This window comes from Ochotona curzoniae, unplaced genomic scaffold (genome assembly GCF_017591425.1).
Source record: "Ochotona curzoniae isolate NIBS_2020 unplaced genomic scaffold, NIBS_Ocur_1.0 contig_4105, whole genome shotgun sequence".
In the NCBI taxonomy this organism is placed as follows: Eukaryota; Metazoa; Chordata; class Mammalia; order Lagomorpha; family Ochotonidae; genus Ochotona; species Ochotona curzoniae.
Genome location: NW_024466129.1, coordinates 8,258,267 through 8,277,262, shown reverse-complemented (window position 1 = coordinate 8,277,262; position 18,996 = coordinate 8,258,267). Strand labels below are relative to the sequence as shown.

The following is an 18,996-nucleotide window of genomic DNA, read 5'->3' as shown; positions in this document are numbered from 1 at the left end:
TATGTATGTGCAACTGCTACATGTCAATTAATTTTTGTATTACTCTTTCACCAAAAAAGAAAAAGAAAAATAACTATTAAAAATTCATAATAAAATCTATATTAAATTCGCATGCACTCCTAAAAAAGTCACACTCAGTTTCCTTCTGAATATTACCAAGTCCATCAATATCCCTCACTCTGGCAGCATTACACCTATGTTGACACTTACATCTATGTTCATAGATACCCACACTATATGTCTGCAGCTGCCTTTTTACCTGTGTCTGCAAATTAGTCTAACTCAACATCCACACGTATGCCTCTATCCATGTTTGTATCCACATCTGTAAGTGCACCTCCATCACACCTACATAAGCCCTACACCACCCACGTCTACAGCAACACTGATACCTACCCACAGCCTTGACATGAGCCTCGAGAGCTACACCCACAGCTTCATTATCAACATCCAATCTACGTCATCATCATCAGCCCCTGCATCCCTGACCTCTACAGCCATACCTATAGCATCACATCTGCCTCTTCAACAAGAGGCACTGTATCAACATCATCACCATCAAAATATGCTTTATTAGTGTCTAAGTCCACATCTACGTATATAACTGCTACCTCCAAATGCTTCTGCATACATTTATATATACATATAGATATAATGTTTATTATATTTACATAGCTGAGAAGGACAGACGCCCATATGGATCACTGCTTGAAGTGGGAAGGGCCAAGGAACAGAGGAAAATGGATGAGACCATTGTTTCCAAGTGTTTTTTCTCTTCCTATATCTAGGCAAACTGGGGAGAAAAGGAGAAAGGACTGTTCCCAAAAATCTAACCACAACAGTACCCAGGAATGAAGAACGGCCATCTGATGACATTCCAAGGTCCCTAGGGTGAAACATGTTCTGATGGTACTGCCCAGTTGGTTTTGATAGTTCTGAGATGTTGTTGATTTTGTTGTACCAAGGTTAAGGAATCCCACCAAGGTCCATTGACTGACAGTCCATCTTAGAGTCTCCACTCACCCAGACACTTGCTGTCAAGGTTTGGCTGGGAGAGCTGTTCAATTTGTTCTGCTGTCCATGGTACTAGATGTTCTCTGCAGACCTCAATGATCCTTCATGTCCCTCACCTGCATCTGGGCATGCCATCCATTGCATAGGATTCGGCAACCAAGGAGGCCCAGTTTTGACACATGCACTCCACAGTTAGACTGCAGACTCTGATTTTCCTTGCGATTGGAATTTTGAGGGGTACAGGGGTCCCCAAAAAACCTCAGCAGAAGTGACCCCAGATCTGACTCCTGTGTTTGCCAGTCAGTGCAGGGTCCAGCTCAGTCCATCACCCACTTCAGCCTACAGCCAGTCAGTTCTGGATGCTGCAGCCCAGCCCAACCCTGCCCACCACACACGGTCTTCACGTACACCAGTAGGAATGGTAGCCTAGTTAGAGTGACCCCAAAAGAACCTCCACCAGGCCCGCTGCCAGCCTTGGTTTATATACATGCCAATAAGTGCATCAGAGATCCAATTGGTCCTGCAACTCATTTGGTTCTTATATACTTCAGTGGGTACTGCAACCTAGCTCAGCCTGACTGGTCCCACTATCTGGCCCACACTTATGCTGTCATGCTATCATCTATCCAGCCAGCTCACCCCCAGCTCTGGTTCAAATGCTCACTGGTGGGAGCTGCAGCCCATCAAAGGGGTGCCCACAGTTAGACCCACTCCCAGTCCTGGATCCTGCACTTTCCAGGTGGTACTGCCATCTAGCCTGACAGGATTTGCTCCCTGTCCCAGCAATTGCCAGCTGAAGCTGCAGCAAAACCCAGCCAGCTGGCACTTGTTCTGTGGATACGGTCACTTAGTCCAGCACCTGTGCATGCACCTGTGTATATGGTCACTTAGCCCAGCCTGGCTCTCCCCTGCAACCTGATCTGACCTGAGCTGCTTCCAATCTTGATTCTTGCCCTAACTTGCAGGGACTGTGTCCTGACAGAGGAGTTCCCCAAGTTCCCCTATCAAGGAGCTTCTCAGTCACAGATAGGTACACCAGTGGATTCTTGGCCCAGCCAGACTTGGCCCATCTTCTTGGTTGTACGGCAGGTGCAACAACCCTGTCTGGCCAACCCACACCCATTCCAAATCTTGCTGTTGGGTGCTATAGCCCATTGCTGCCTGACCCACCCCCAAACCCAGCTTTCACGTGGCTCAGCTGATGCCAAGACCTAGCCAACACAACCTGTCCTACACCTCTGCTTTGCCAGCTTCTGGACTGACTCCTCAGGCCCCATGTTATTGATATGAACATCAGCCTATATGCCTCATCTTCCACAGCTGTATCATGTACATCCATGTAACAGGCACCTCCATCTACATCATCAAAATCTGTATCAATAGCTACGTCATTGTCATCAACATCTGTGTGACCAGCATCTACATCATTGCATTTGTATCATTTGCAGCTATGCTGTTGACACTGCATATAAATCTATGTCTACATTAAGGCCTGCCCCATATTTCTACCTGCGTGATTATTATCTACATTGGTACTTCTATCTACATCATCAGCATCTATATCCACATCTGCGTGTCTGGAATCTATGTCTCCATCATTGTCATCGTTGGCATGTTCCTCTCCTTCTGCTACATTTATAGCTACATTTATCTTCCTATCTCTATTGTCTACCTACTACCAATCACCTCTTTGTCTTTCAGTAACGTCCTTTTACCTATTTCTCTTAACATATGTCAGTGTTTTATGCCAAATTAAAAACCTTTAGGGAAAGCATAATTGATCCAAAGAAGTAATTCCTAAATCTTTGTGTCTCTCCAAAGAGGAAGAATCACAGGAAGGCTGGAGGTAGAGGGAGAAGGAAAGGGAATGGAGGAGAGAAAGGGTGAGAGAAAGAATTTGTTAGGGAAATGGACTCACAAAATTACACAGACCATTATGGCTAGGATGGGCTGGAAACCAGAGGCGCTGGGATGCCAGTGATCTGACTCGTTTCCAAGTCTAAAAATCTCTGACCCAGAGAAGCTGACAGCACAGCTCAAAACCTAAAGGCCAGAGAACCTGGAGTTCTGATGTCCAAGAGGGGAGAAGGGTGTCTCAGTCTCCCAGAAGAAAAAACAGTCTATCTGTCCTCTGCAGTTTTATTCCCTCTAAACCTCCAGCAAATTGGAAAGTTCCTGTCCAGATTGGGAGATAGAGCTCCCCTGACTCCTAAACACCCCGAGATCCTGCTTTACCAGCTATCGAAATATCCCTAAAAGGAATCATCACACTACGATAGGAGATGAAATTACAAATGCATTTGTAGCTATTTTTAGCTATGAGATGCAAGGTCAGTGCCAGTACTGACATCCATAACTGTCTCAGTAAATGCCTGCATATTGTTCAGTTTCATTTCGCTTTTAGTTTTATACAATAGCAAAGCATTCTTTTCCTAGTGAGAGGGGAGATGAAGCTGGTATTGAGGAAGTTCCATCTGTTGGGGAGACCCTGGGACTATCAAACGTGTGACCTACTCAGTTCCCACATGAACCATCCTTGCCAGCTTGTTTATCTTGCACGCCCACCCAAAGTCATCTTCGGGAAGTTAACAAGCCTCTGTGGTCCACCACAGCTTCCCCCACGTCTGTTTGCTACAAGGGAAAACAAGGAGCCTGTAGCACTTTCCCAGTTAAGATCTGGAAAAATGACCATGTGAAAAACTTCATGCATTAGACAGTAACTTTTTTCTCTCCGTGTCTTATTTTACTGAAAAAACAAACAAACAAATAACAACCACCCAGGCTCTGACTCTTGTTAAACCAGTGGTGCCAAAACAATGATAGTGAAGAAGTCTGGGGTCTGTCCCAAGCTACAGCCCTGATCTGACATGCTACCACGGAGTGTGAAATGCCTATGGGTGTGACAGAACCGAACACTCCATTTTATTCCCACACTGAGGTTCATGGCATAAACACCTATCGAGGGAGGCACTGTTGCAATGTATTATCATCACCGTGGTCAACACTGTCGTTTTAAGGGAAGAGCTAGAGAGCATTTTTGTCTCTTGGAAAATAGTTGCTTTTCTGGTATTGGACCTTATGCACAGCACTAACCAACTCAGGACAAGGAAAACTTTGCAGTGTCCTCACTGAAAAATTAATAGGTACAGATTTGCATAATAATTATCAGTAAGTACAAATGGAATATCAAAATAAATAATACAAAATATCTTGAAAACACTCATGTTTATAAAATATTTCAAAATATTTCAATATATTTGACCTTCATGACAATACTATTTGATAACTGCATTCACCAGGTGGAAAAATTAAGTCTTGCAGGTTAGTAATTTCTCTTTCCATGTCTACCTTTGCAAGACAGTTTGGCAATCACCTACAAAATCGTGAACATACCCTTCCCATATTCCAACGATCAAATTCCCTTTCATTTGCTCAAGTGAATTCAAACTGTACATCCACAAAAATATGAGCCTAGACATTTGCAACACTATTATTCATAGTTACTACAACCAGGAAGCACTTCAAATGACCAATGAATTTTTAGCTCAGGTCCAACCCATGGTGGTTCTCCTGCAACCTCAAACTCATGATATGACTATTTCCCATATTCCATACACATAATTGGAATATATATACTCAGTAATCAGCAAAATCCTTACATTTTTTTCTTTGATCTGTGGAATAAAGGCTTTAATCATAGGAAAGACCAAGTGGAAGCCAGTAGAAACACTTCTTTACCAAAACCATAAACTGAAAGCAATATTTTATTCCAAGATGGAATACAGAGATTAACCACCACCAAGAGCTTGCAGGATACACAGTTCATAATTTTCACCATATCCCCCATTTAACTCGCCTATTTAGCCCACACAAGAAGCAAATGGACCTTGGAGAATGAGAGTATTATCATAAACTCAACTAGGTGGTAACTCCAATTGCAACTGCTGTACCAGATGTAGTTTTTCTATTGGACCAAATTAACACATGCTCTGGTATCTGTTGTGCAGTTATTATTTGATGAATACCTTCCCTTGTATGTCTGTAGTTTGTCTTCACTTCACAGAGTCAGCAACATGCCTTCACTGCCCTGCATCAGAGGTACACTTACTCTCCAGCATCGTGTCATTATCTGGCTTTATGACTTCTGCTTACCACAGGACATCATTGCTGTCCACAACACTGATGCTATTATGCTGACTGGACTAGTGACCAGGAAGTAGAAGTAATCCACCACCATTTTTCTTCAGGATTTATTTTGCTTAATTTGTATTAGAAAGGCAGATACACAGAGAGGAGGAAAAAAAAGAGAGGAAGATCTTCCATCTGATGATTCACTCCCCAAGTGGCCACAACAATCCAAAGCCAGGAACCCAGAGCCCAGAGCCTCTTCAGGTCTCCCACAAAGGTGCAGGGTCCCAAGGCTTTGGGCCATCCTTGACTGCTTTCCCAGGCCACAAGCAGGCAGCTGGATGGGAAACGGGGCCACTGTGATACAAACCGGTGCCTATATAGGATCCTGGTGCTTGCAAGGCAAGAACTTGAGCCACTAGGCCACCACACCAGGCCCATCCACATCTATTTTAAAGATATTCATAGCCAAAGGATGTCAATGGCAGACAGGTGGAAATGCTTTTTGAAGTCTTTATTGATGAAAATCACAACACAAACTCTTAGGATTTAGAAACAAACACAATATGTCCTCTGTGAATAACCGCTCTCCTGAAACTATGCTTTTGCTGCTAATGAAATTCAGTTAAGACTCAACACTTGACCATGAACCATGCAACCTACCATGGGTCCTGACTCTATAAACTAGTAAGTGAATGACCCATCAAGCCATAACACTGGGCATGCTATCAATACTTGGTACCTTCAAACGGAAGGAATTGGGCTCAAGCAGATCTGGAAAGCACACATAGTTTGTACCAAGTTGTGGTCCAAGAACCACAGTCCATGTGACTACATGATCTCTCTTTCTCCCTGCCCCCCTCTGACAACAGTCTAGCTTCATGGGCAGTTTCCTGAAGAAAGACCATGGATTCAGTTCTGGGTCATATGCAGGCTCCACCAAAAGTAGATAGCTGGCAGCACTAAATGCCATCTGAGACATCCCCGTAGGACAATGGTAAAAGGGATTCCTCCCAGCATGTAGAACTTCAAGCAAAAGGCCTAGTTGCCCAGTATATTTGGAGAAAATAGCCAGACGTGCAGATTATATACTGATTCACAGACTGCGGCTGTTTCTCTGGTTAGCTGGAAGCTTGGAAGACACACGATTGGAACACTGGTGACAAGAGTCTCTTGAGAAGAGGTTTATATGTGGGTGCTTCAGAAGGTTTGTAAATATCAGAAAGAAAAGCCTACTCTTGTGCCAAGATAATGAAATCCATGCATGTGAGGTTTCCTCAAAAACATTCATAGGGAACATGTGTTACAAAAACATCATGAGTGGATTTCCAATGTTTTGCACCAAAAAACTTCTCGTTTAACCCTATTCATCCATAAACGTTTTTGAAATCCCTTTGCATTGGAGGGATTGTGGTCCTCATCCCTTTCAGAGACCCCAGTCTCATAAGGCGGTGGGGAGATGTGGCTGGTAGACATTCTGGTCTTGTTCCCGATGTTTGGGGAATGTTTTCAGTCTTTGTTAAGTGTGACGATGACTTTTTTTTTCACAGAAGCTTTTTTAGGTTGAGGTAGTTTCCTTCTGTTCCTGATTTGTTCAATGTTTTTATTGTAATAAGACATAATATTTTGTCAAATGCTTTTTCTGTATATATTGATATAAGATCTTTCCTTTTCTTTTTTATAGCCAATTTAGCCTCAACTTTTTAAAAAGATTTATTTTTATTAGAAATTCAGATATATAGAGGAGAGGAGAGACAGAGAAAGAGCTTCTGTCCGATGATCCCCCAAGTGGCACAACAGCCAGAGCTGCACCAACAAAGCCAGATCCAAAGCCAGGAGACCGGAGCCTCTTCTGGGTCTCCCACGTGGGTGCAGGGTCCCAAGGCTTGGACTATCCACAACTGCTTTTCCAGGCCACAAGCAGGGAGCTGGGTGGGAGGCAGAGCCACTGGGACATGAACCGGTGCCCATATGAGATCCCGGCATTTGCAAGGCTAGAACTTTAGCCGCTAGGACCCCCAGCCCCAACTTTTTAAAATAATAAGTTCATTTTGTTTTTATAATGTTTACATAGTTAACAGGAATGCACACCCAAGTGGACCTCCAATTAGGGTGGAGAGATTTGAAGAATGGAGTAAAATGGATAGAACAACTGCCTCCAATCTCCTTTTTGTGTCTGGTGTCTGGGGAAAATGGAGAGAGAAGAGGAAAATGCCACTCCCAGGAACCAAACCACATCAATACCCAGGAATGGGGAGCAGCCACCCAATGTCATCCCAGGGTCTCCAGTGTGGAGCATCTTCCAAGGATACTGCTGAAGTAGTTTTAATAGTCCTGAGATGCTGTTGATTTTGTTGCTCCAATATTGAGGAAATCTTTCCAAGGTCCATTGATTGACACAGTCTTCTTAGAGCCTCTGCTCATCCATATATTTGTCTGGGAGAGCTGTCCAATTGGTTCTGCCCTCCATGGTACTAGACATCTTCTACACGCCTCAATGAACTGTTTATTATGTCCCCCATGAGTATCTGGGCATGCCATCCTCTGCACAGGTCTCAGCAACTGTGGAGACCAGTTCTGACACATGCACTCCACAGTCAGACCACAGATCCTGTGATTCTTGCATGGTTGGAGTTCTGAGCCCAGTGGCCCAGTTGGGCAGGTCCACAAAGAAATTTCTCCAGAGGTGACCCCAGAACTGACTCACATGTGTGGCAGCCAGTATGGGGTCTGGTTCAACTCATCACCCACTTCAGTCTACACACATACACACTGGTAGTTGCAGCCACTTGGTCAATTCTATTCCCAGACCCATCCCACACACAAATCAGTGGATGCTGACGCCCAGCCAGACCCTGCCCACCACACACTCTGCCCTCACGTACATTAGTGGGAACTACAACCTAGTCAGAGCAACCCCCAATAACCTCTACCAGGCCCTCCACTGGCTCTGGTTCCTGAGTATACAGCAGACTCCAGTCTGTCCCATATCCCACCTAGCTCTCATACATGTCAATGCTACAGCCTATTTCAACCCAACTGACCCACTATCCAACCCACACTCACGCTGGTGGATGCCACCGCTTGTTTAGCCAAGCCATCCCCTAAATCCTGGTTCTCATGCTTACCAGTGGGAGTTGTAGCTGACCAAACATATCCCCACTTTCCCTTCTGGACCCACTACCAGCCCTGGATCTTGTACTTTCCAGGTGGTTCTACAGTCTAGTCTGACAGGACTTGCCCGTAGTCCCAGTACTTGCCAGCTGATGCTGCAGCAAAGCCCAACCAACCTGCAATGACCCACATTCTGATCCAACCAAAACTATCCTCTATCAAGTCGCCTCCCAGTGGCAGACCTTGCACACACCAGTGGATTGTGGGCACAGCCTAACTTGGCTCACCTCCTGTCCTGGCAGGTACTGTGGCCTTGACCGACTAGTCCACACTCATTCCTAGCCCCAACTTTTGATACCATAATATTGGTGGCTTAGGTAGGAATTTTAGGGAAACACAAGCAATTTGTAGCATTCTGCCTGTGATCCCAGGTAATCTGTCTTTATTACATGCAAAACACTTCTTCAGCTTCAATCGTTTGATTTATTTCAGCATTAGGTTTGAAGTATGAAGTCAAAAATTTCATCCAAATCTCGCTTACATCCTATAAGAGCGAGCCTCACAAGGTAAAATCCATTCTGAGATACTCTGCACTCCAGCTGTCCAGCTGTGACCCAGTGATACCAAACACACAATGCATTTCCAAATTACAAGGATGGAACAAGCGAGGGGTTCTGCTTCAGAAGAGAAACAAAACAGACTGAAGGAGCAACAGGTGCAGAGCAAACAGCATCAACCCTTTCAGATCAAGCACAGTCCTCCTTAGCTTGATTTTCTGCCTTCCTGACTTGGAGGGGTGGCAAGGTAACACCAGAGAACAGCAGGACAGTCTCACAGTGGCTCTCTTGTTGGGCCTGATTCCTGCAAGCCACTCTCTTCCACAGCCCTCAGCTGCATAGCAGAGATCTCACACCTGGAGCTCTGCAGACTGGAGCTGTGAACCACAGCTCCTCTCATCCTTCCAGGAAACTTCAGCCTTTGTAACTTAGGTGGAAGCAGAAATGTCCCTTTGCCTGCATACTCTGGGCTTAAGATGAAAGTATCACTCTGATAATCTGAATTGCTTTGGAATCATTTTTCTGCTGTTAAGGGTTCTAAGAAAAGTTTGTGGAAAACTCATATTATGACAAATCATGTTTAGATTTCAAAGTTATTTTGCAAGAAAATATATTTATTTTTAAACTCAATTTTTCTAAATTTCTGAATGTTATTTCTTAAGAATGTTATTTGCTGGACCCGACACAGTAGTCTAGCTGTTAAAGTCCTCAGCTTGCACTTACCTGGATCCCATATGGGCATCAGTTCATGTCCGGATGGCCCTGCTTCCCTTCCAGCTCCCTGCTTGTGGCCTGGGAAAGCAGTCGAGAATGGCCCAAAGCCTTGGGACCCTGCACTCATGTGGGAGACTTGAAAGAGGCTCTGGGCTTCAGATTGGCTCAGCTCTGGCCATTGCAGCCACTTGGGGAGTGAATCATGAGATGGAATATCTTCCTCTCTGTCTCTCCTTCTCACTGTATATCTAACTTTTCAATAAAAACAAATCTTTAAAAAAAGAATGTTATTTTTTTACCTTTGCAGAGAGATTGAGAGGGAGAGAAAGAAAACTCCCATCCACTAATTTGTTCCCAAATATCAGGAACTCAATCCAGGTCTCCCACATAGATAGCAAGAACCAATTAATTACTTGAGCCATTACAACTGTTTCCCAGGGTGTGTGTTAAGAAAGTGAATTATGGGTAGAATTGAGACTCAAACTCATACTCTCCAATATGTGAGTGTCCCAAGCTGTTTCAACCACTGTGCCAAACATCTGCCACTTCACAAACTTTTTTATGAATCCTGGTATTAAACTGATTTCTCTAAATGAATACAAAATTGTAAAGACACATGTGTTCCATGTGAAGCCACACCAAAGGTTGACCTCAGCAAACAAGAATTTCAATAATCAAATGAACAGAACAACCCATTCTGTGGGTCAGCTACAGCCGCTCCTATCACTGCCAACTGGATTCATGCACACATGGCCATGGCAACAGGGTTGTAGGTTGTGCATGGGGTCAGTGACACAGAATTCAACTCACCTTGGCTGATGCAAAGATAGCACTAAACCTCTGGTACCACATGACTTCTGGGTGATCCATCACCTAGCAACCTGGTGACAGACTGATTACACTGGACCACTCCCAAAATGGAAGCAGCAGTATTTCGTTCACAGTGAAATAGACATGTTTGGATACAAAATCACCTTTGCTGCAAATAATGTTCTTCCGAAAATTATCACTCATGGACTTACAGTGTCTTATCGACTGTCGTGGGATGTCACACAACACTACGTCTGATCAAGGACCAGCCAACGGATGTACAACAATGGGCTTATGTTCTTGGGACACACTGCTCTTACCATGCACTCAACCATCCTGAAATATCTGGAACTTCATGGAATGGTGGAATAACCTTCGAAGACTGTTACAGCGCCAGGTTGGTAACGATACCTTGCAGTGCTGGGCCCAGGTCCTTCGAAGTCTGCCTATAAACTTTGAATCTGTGCCCAAAGGAGGGCATCCTTCTGCCATAGCCTGGGTTTACATGTTTAAGAATCAAGGGGTGAACATAGAAGTGACCCTACTAATATCCCTAATGACCCACTCACAAAATATTTACTTACTGTCCCCCAAGAATGTATGATTTGCCAATCTAGAGGTCTTAGGTCCAAAGGGAGAAATGCTACTACTAGGGAACACAGCAATGGTTGCAACGCAAGTCCACAGCTCAGCCAATTTGGGTTCCTGACACCCGAGTCAGCCATCAGAGACAGCAATATGTTCCTTGCAGGGGTGACCCTGACTATCAGAGAGACTGTTGCCAGGACACACCATAGAAATATGTCAGAGATGCATCGTACTTTATGGTACTCTCCTGACTGCAGTTAAGGAAAAATTAGACTTGCAACTCACCCAAGAGTCCTAATAGCCCAGAAAATTCGAGAACAAAGCTTTATATCCCCCACTAGACAAGAGACACAAGCAAGAGGATGCGTCCTAAGTGGGAAGAGAATGTGGCCAAGGTATCAGAAGACAGCAGGTAGGGACACCAGCTAGGAAACAAGGTCTGGTCTGGTGACAAGGAGTTCCGTATTCTATCAGAATAGGTTTCTTTCACATATTATGAAATATTTCTTTTATTCTCTTCTTTAACTCCCTTATCTTCTAACATGGTTAATATCATTATAGTGTTTGTACAGTTAAAAACTTATATCTTACGATTAACAAATAGGATGTAAAAACAAAAAAGAACAAGTCCACTAAATGAGGATAAACGCTGCCCAAAGACACACAAGAGACTCGGCTTTCTTTTCCAGGAATAGAGCTGATCCTCACCACGCAGGCTAAGGCAGGGGCACAGCTTCTGTCCGTCTCTGTGGACTCTGTTTCACCTTGACCTTCCCACTTTCCATACGTCTTTTTTTCTCCGAGGTCTGCCTTAGGGGCCTCAGGCTCCAGATCTTCAAGACAGCATCTTAAAGATGCTCAGCCAGCTTCCTGATCACGGAATGCATGTCCCTCTAACACGTGCCCCAAGGTCTCCTAATCAGTCTAGTTCTCTGATTAAACCTTCTACAGTTGGCATCGCAGAAAGAAAAGTTGCTACGGTTCAATGACTTGGAACTGATTGATTAACATAATTCATTACACAGAACTTTCCAGGGCCTCTAACAAGACATCCAAAAGGAGGGATGGAGGCAGTCACATTTGCCAAACTTATTTGAACATAAACTTTTTTTCACTATTGAGCAAGTCAAAAACTCTCTAGGGAGTTCTAGAAGCCAGGAGTTCTAGGAGCCTCAAGTTCAAGGTCTCATGGTTTCCTGGTCCCACCTGAGACCTTGCTGTCTGGGGGGTGATCTTTCATGTGTTGACTGTGACACAGGCAGATTTTACCCCCTCCCTAAGAGCTCCAGCCCTGCAAACTGCCTTATGACCAAATCGGCCTCTTGTCTTGGCAGAGAAGAGACCTGACTTTATCCAAGTAAATGCAACAGTCATAACGCCGGACCTAATGATACAGCTCAGATATTAAGATTACCTGCAGGAAAACATTCACATAAATGATATAAAGTGAAATTTCACAATTTTTAAATTAAGATTTAAAAAAAAATGATCTTCTTAGTGCCCACGTGAAGTAAAGAGATAACAGGAATTTATTTAAAAATTGCACTGCTGCAAAGTCAGGCAGTGTTGTGAGGTAGCGGCTAGTTCAGGGTCATGAACTTGGAAGCCACTCCCCCACCTGGGTGTTCCTTCCTGCCCACCTGTGATGCTCACCTGCCATCACCTGGAACCTGAGAGGGGGCGGTGTTGCGTTATTGTGTAACCACTTCCCTCACAAGCCCCTGCAAAGGCCCCTGGTAGAGAGAGGCTCGCTCTCTTGGTCCCATGCTTCTGTCACTCTGGCACTCATCTCTTGGCCTCCCCAGCTTGCTCTCTAGCTTCCCATGGACAGACTCTGAGGACAGGGATCTCCTGAGCATGGCCCTGTACGTCTGTATTCCTCACCCTCTGTTCGCTGCTTGGGTGGGACAGTAAAGATGTTAATACTAAGATGCTTTGTATTTCTAATCTGTGTACTTTCAAGAGTTCCAGGAGAGGTGAGGCCTAGTAGAAATGGAATGTGGGCAGGGAAGCCAGGGAAAGGTGAATGTCTGCAGCTTTGTAAGTGTGTCCAGGTTGTTCACTGTATGTCTCTTAGGATGGCTTATATTGTTGGGGAAGCTGAGACATAAGTCTTCAGTTTAGCAGATGGACTTTAAGATAATGACCATTTGTTCCTCTTGGGTTTTGATTGACTGGATTGCTTTATGGACTCGTAATCTGCTCATTTCTAGTGGATCCTGTCATCACCTAGTTTGGTTAATAAAGACTCCTTAACACACCCTAGACTTATCTAACGTGATGTCGCTCCCACCCAGCATCAGCAGAGGCTGAGCAGGCACCCCCTGCCCACCTTGAATCAGGCGCAGGCCCTGGGCTGCAAGTGCCTGGCATGGCTCTGATCTCTCCTGGAGGTGCTCAGAGAAGCTATGCAACAGCAGCAGGAAGCCAGGGAGCTCTCCATCCCAGTGGGAACCTTCCATGGCCCGGGTTCCCGAACTCAGCCCACGTAAAAAGCCCTTGGATGTTTAAAGCAAACAAAATCCTCATTAGTGCGAGACACCACCTCGGTCCTGGGGCCCACACCTGTCCTACCTGTGCGGGACAGCTTCTGCAGGGTGACCCTCAGGTGCTGCAGAACCACTGGTGACACTTCATAGCGGTATGTGTCTCTCGCCGGAACCTTCTGGCATCTTCCAAATACTCCATCTGTGAGAAAAAGCAGGTGGTGAAGACAGGAAAAAGACGGGCACAAATCTTTACGAGGAAGTGCCACAATGAGGCCTTGGGCGTGCCAAGGGAGGTGGGGCTGTTTACATAAAGCACCCAGTGCTGATGGAAAGGGGCAGCACATTGAGTGTTGTCCCGCACTCCAACCCCACCTCCCTTTTCACAATAAAAGTGACATTCCAGGCCACCTTCCCGGATGAAAAACACAACACCCAGGAAATATAAATATTAACTGGCGGGAACCTAGGGGCCTCCGTAAAATTGCACCCCCCACAGGTAGGCAGGCAGACAGACGGGCAAGCCCCATTGAGGGGTGCTTTCTGACCGTATAGAGGAAAAGGAACAAAACGCATTAATGGGGCTAATTCACTGAGCGTTCTCCCATTTGTCTGAAATGACAGGCTCTGCTCATCCACATCCTTTGAAACCACACCCTCTAATTAATTTAGGCCTAATTAGTCTTTATTCAGTGAATTGTTCACTTTGAGTCGAGCTTCCTGGGAGAGGGGAGGGTTTCAAACATTCAAATCACCTTCTTAGGCTCACACAAAAGACTAATTCAGGGGCTAGCTCTTCACACCCAGGGCGCCCATCTGCAGCTCCAGGCTGGGGTAGAAGGAGGAAAATGGTTTCCTTTATTGTTCACCACAGTTTCATGGCGGGTGCGGCTGCAGGCAGCCATTCAAATGCAACAAGTTTAATTAGCAGAAACACGCTTGCCCAGAGCCAGGCTGCCTTGAGTAATTGTTGGTCTGATATTACATATATGCTTACAGGACGGTGCCGGGTGATTAACAGAAAATCATCTTAAGTAGCGCAAGCATCTCAGGATTTCTATGGGACTTTGCAAAGCTCTGAGAATCTGGGAGGCCTGGCACGGCCAGCTGCTCCGAATGGCTGACAAAGGCCCCGAGAAGTCATACCTTCTGCCCTTCCTTTCTCGTCCTCTGTGCTGGGCTCAGTGGGCTTTGCACTTCCTTCTAAGCACTTTACCAAAACGCCTGCTCCAGCCACCCAGAGCCAGAAGGGCATCCAGGGATGATACCTGCGGAGGACGGGGCAGCCCTCACCAAGCACAATGGGTACAGCCAGCACTGCATCTCTCTGGTTTCTGTTGAATCTGTACAACTCTGTGTGTGTGTGTGTGTGTGTGTGTGTGTGTGTGTGTGTGTGTACCTGTTAGGAAGAAGTAGAGTGGAAATTTGGAGGGGTGGGAGTACATAAAAATAAGGGGGAAAAAAACTACTTAAAACACTTCCAGAGTCTTTCTTTTACTTTATTGCTGAAAATTATCCACGAAGCAGAACCAGGATATGTAGGCACTGGGTGAAGCATTCGGATGGCACTGCCCTTTCGGGTATAAATGTGAACACTGGGGCCACAGGAGGAGCTGAGCTGGAAGAAATGGAATCAGGACCCTGAGGCCCTCTCAGCAACACCGTGTGGCACAGAAATTAGGGCCCTTCGCAGCAGCCTTGTGTGATCCAGACACCTGCTCTTGGCTATATCCACAGGCCAACAGCTTCTATGGTGCCTGTGTCTGGTCACGAACAGGATGCCTGCCTCTGAGCATGTGGGAGGAACATCCTCAAGGCTGATGGGAGCTGGTGGGCCCATCATGATGGGGCAGAACCCACTCAGATGACCCCTGGTTGTGCAGGGGCCCAGATACACTAGACAGTAAATTCAGAAGAAACACATCAATGACATTATAGATGAGCAGGTGTAAGGAGTTATTCGAATATCCCACCCTGGACCGGTGTCATTTCCTCTTCTTCACAGCTCACAAAATTGGCGCCAGTCCAGCAGTCCACCAATCAGCCATTTCACCTGAGATTCCCACCCCAATCTGCCAACCCCACCCACTCACCAATCATCCCTAGGCATTCACCTGCAGGCACCTGGGGCCTGCCCTCAATCCTTCCCAACCCCGCCCCCACACCTTGCAGGCCTACCTGCATAAAGGGGCCCCAGGTGCCTCCATCTTCCTTTTTTCCCCCTTTCCCACTGATCTCCACCACCTCCACCCCGTTCCTGCACCGCTGGAATAAACCTCCTAAGATACCTCGTTGTGTCTGGTGTTTTCAGCTCACGGTAAAGAACCTGGTTGCGGGAATTAGCTGCGTGTAATAATATCATAATATCGTGTGAACTAGAACTTGAGCTGTTTTAAATAACTAACAGCAGGACTTGTCGCCCCATTCATAAACTCAGATGTCTTAATGGCTAAAGCATTAAGGTGGAGATTGATCTGAGAGGTGGGACTAGTGACAGGTCTTTGAGGACTGAGCGTGTGCCCCCCAGTAGTGGTTCTCTTGAGAGGTCTGATTGAGTTCCAGTTCAGTCTGAGTTCTCACTCCTGCCTGGTTCTGCACTGTTATCCACGGCTCTGCAGCCTCCATCAGGAGCCAAGCTTAGGGGCTATCGGATACCGCAACCTTCAGTCTATGAACTGAAATGAGCCTTTGTCCCCCCCCCCCCCCCGCCAAGTCCCTCTCAGGTACAAGTTGAATGCAGACTGACACATGAGGGGATGATATGGTCTTGGGCAGCTAGTTCAGGGTCATGGGCTTGGAATTTACACCTCCCTTCCCCATGTAATGCTTTTTGCCCATCTGTAAGGAAGATGATGCTCACCTAGCATCACCTGGAACCTGAAGGGGGCAGTATTGTGCTGTTGCAGAACCAGGACTCTCTCAAGCCCCTTGAAGCCCATGATGGGAAGTTCATGCTCTTAGTTCTGTGCCTTCTACCCACTTCCGTGCTTGCTTCCCACAGACTTACTCCAAGCACAGATGGTAGGAAAGCTTTCTTCCTTACCCTTTTCCTTCCTGGCCCACTCTTCCTGAACATGGCCCTCATTTTCTGTACTCCTCACCCTCTGAATAAACTTTCTCACTTGCTTAAGCCATATCAGTGCCTGTGCTTGAAATGCTTCTTAACTAAGAACAAGAACCATGTGGGCACAGCTCCTACACAGGCACCGCTTTCCTCACATCACCATCCCCACCAGAGGAATCTGTTCATTAGAATCCTTCCCACCCGAGTCCACAGCTCCAGGTCTCATTCCGTAAGTTTGCACACGTCCATCATTACAGAATCATGCAGAGTAGATCCGCAACCCTACAAGTCCTCTTAGCTCAACACACTCATCCCAACCCCGTGCCATCCCCCAATCCCTTACAACTGTCCATATCCTTATCGTGACCATAGCATTGCATTGCTTTAAAAAATATATTTCATTTATTTATTTAAAAGCTAGAGTTACAGAGAGAGAGAGATAGCGTCCACCCACTGGTCCACTCCATGCAGTGGCTGCAACAGCCAGGGCTAAGCCAGGAGCCAGCAGCCTCAGCCAGGTTTCCCACATGGGAGGCAGGGGTTAAAGCACTTGGGACATCTTCCACTGTTTTCCCGGGCACATCAGCAGGGAGCTGGATCAGAAGCTGAGCAGCCAGGACTTACACTGGTGCCCGTATGGGATGCTGAGGTTACAAGCGGTACCTTGACTTGCTATACCACGAAGTTGGCCCAAAATGCTGCCTTTACACTGTCACAGAGCTGGAATCACAAAGTTGGTAGCTTTTTTTTCAGATTGGCTTCTTTTACTTAATAGCATGCAGGTCAGGTTCCTCCTCGTGGCTTTTAGCACTAAGTAGTTTTCCTCAAAAAGATTTCTAAGAAAATAATACAGGTTTGAGGAAAGCCTGGAAAAGAACATTTAAACAGGAAAGCATGAGGGGTAACCGAGTCTCCAGAGGTGTGGGCCGAAGGGCTATGCAAAGTTAAGGGATATGCAAAGTTGTGGGGAGCTGATGTAGAAGAAACAAAGTTCCCACAAATCCAGGCAGAGCTTGGTTTCTCGAATCATCCCAAGATACACAACCTGTATCGGTCAACTGTTTAACCACCCCCAAAACTGCCTAGAGCTGCTAATCTTCTAGAATCATCTCCTGCACACAGCTCTTCCATGGCTCTGGCCTCAGTGTCCCCAGTACACCCACTGGCCAAGACTCCATCTAGGACGGAGTCTGGTGCAGTGCCTCTGGGGAGATCAGGCCTTATGCTGGCTGGCTGCAGGACTCACCTGCACCCCAGGACGTGGCTGAGGGAGAGCCACCCCTTCCAGGAAGGGCAGGCTCTGGATTGGATTTACCCTTCAAGACAAATTTGTGCCAGGCTGGACACGGCTCCGAGCCCAGATGAATGCAAGCAGCAGAGGAGAAGGTGAGGACGGAACGGGTTATGAACCACTGCTGGTAAACCCACAAGACAGCCCACAGCAGCTGCAAGTGCAAATGCCTGTTGATAGGCCATCACAGCTCGGCATGGGGGCCCTAGGGAGAGAAGGATGTTCTGGGAGACCATCCACAGGCTTTCTGAAGCAGGAAGTGGAGTTTCTTGCTGCCATGCTGAAGAGGAGGGCAATCAGCAGCCCTCCAAACCTCACTCTGACGGTGACAGCAGCACCCTCTGGCCCCCGCCATCCGATGGGTGGCCTTACTCCAAGGCGAGTAAACTTAGCTCACAAGGGCGTCCTTGCCCATGGAGAGCAGCCCATCCCCTTTGCTGTGCAGAACAGACTGGGCCCCACCAGCACAAACATGCTCACAACAGGACAGTGGAAAGGCTGTGGGGTGGACAGCATCCCCAGTCACCCAGAGCGAACTCTCTGGAGATTTTTCGGTCTGTTTTGGAGATTTTTTTCGGATCAGAGCTGAGCTGATCCGTAGGCAGCAGTCAGGAGCCAGGAGCTTCCTCCTGATTTCCCACGTGGGTGCAGGGCTGTAGGCCCTTCCCTGCTGCTTTCCTAGGCCATGAACAGGAAACTGGATGAGAGACAATGAGAACCAGGACTGGAACCAGTGCCTACGTGGGATGCAGGCATTTGCAGATAAGGGCTTGACCTGTGAGCCACTGCGCTGGCCTCAATTTGCAGATATTTTTATGAATCTAGAATTGGAAGGTCAGTTTCTTCCAATTGAACAGGAAAACACTGACGCTTTTATTGCCAAATTCCTGAAAGAAGATGGAGGAAAAGTAATGCTTGTGTATCTCACTTAATTGTTTGCTTGGACCAGTGCTTCTTGGAGTATGCTTCACACAAAGTCTTTCCCACTCGTAATTGTCCCCTTAATACAAGCCTGCTCAGTGCCCTAAGGTCTCACCCAGGACCAACACTGCAGCCATTTCAGTTCTCCCTTCGTCTGTGAGCCTCTGCCCCTACATTACATGTGCACACATGTACACACTGACATCTATGCACATATGCGTGCACAGGTCATGCAAGTATAACCACGCTCACGTTTGACCTTTATACATGTGCCCTCATATACGGACACACGTGCCCACGCATTACATC

The 18,996-nt window shown here is 46.4% G+C and overlaps 1 protein-coding gene across 1 annotated transcript in view; it reads right to left on the bottom strand.

The window, feature by feature from the left end:
• PTPRN2 (protein tyrosine phosphatase receptor type N2) overlaps window positions 1-18,996 on the bottom strand; it is a 914,532-nt gene that overhangs the window by 733,572 nt on the left and 161,964 nt on the right. Inside the window, exon 3 of the mRNA XM_040984210.1 lies at window positions 13,500-13,613. Coding sequence (XP_040840144.1) covers window positions 13,500-13,613 — 114 coding nt within the window. The remainder of the gene's footprint in view (window positions 1-13,499; window positions 13,614-18,996) is intronic.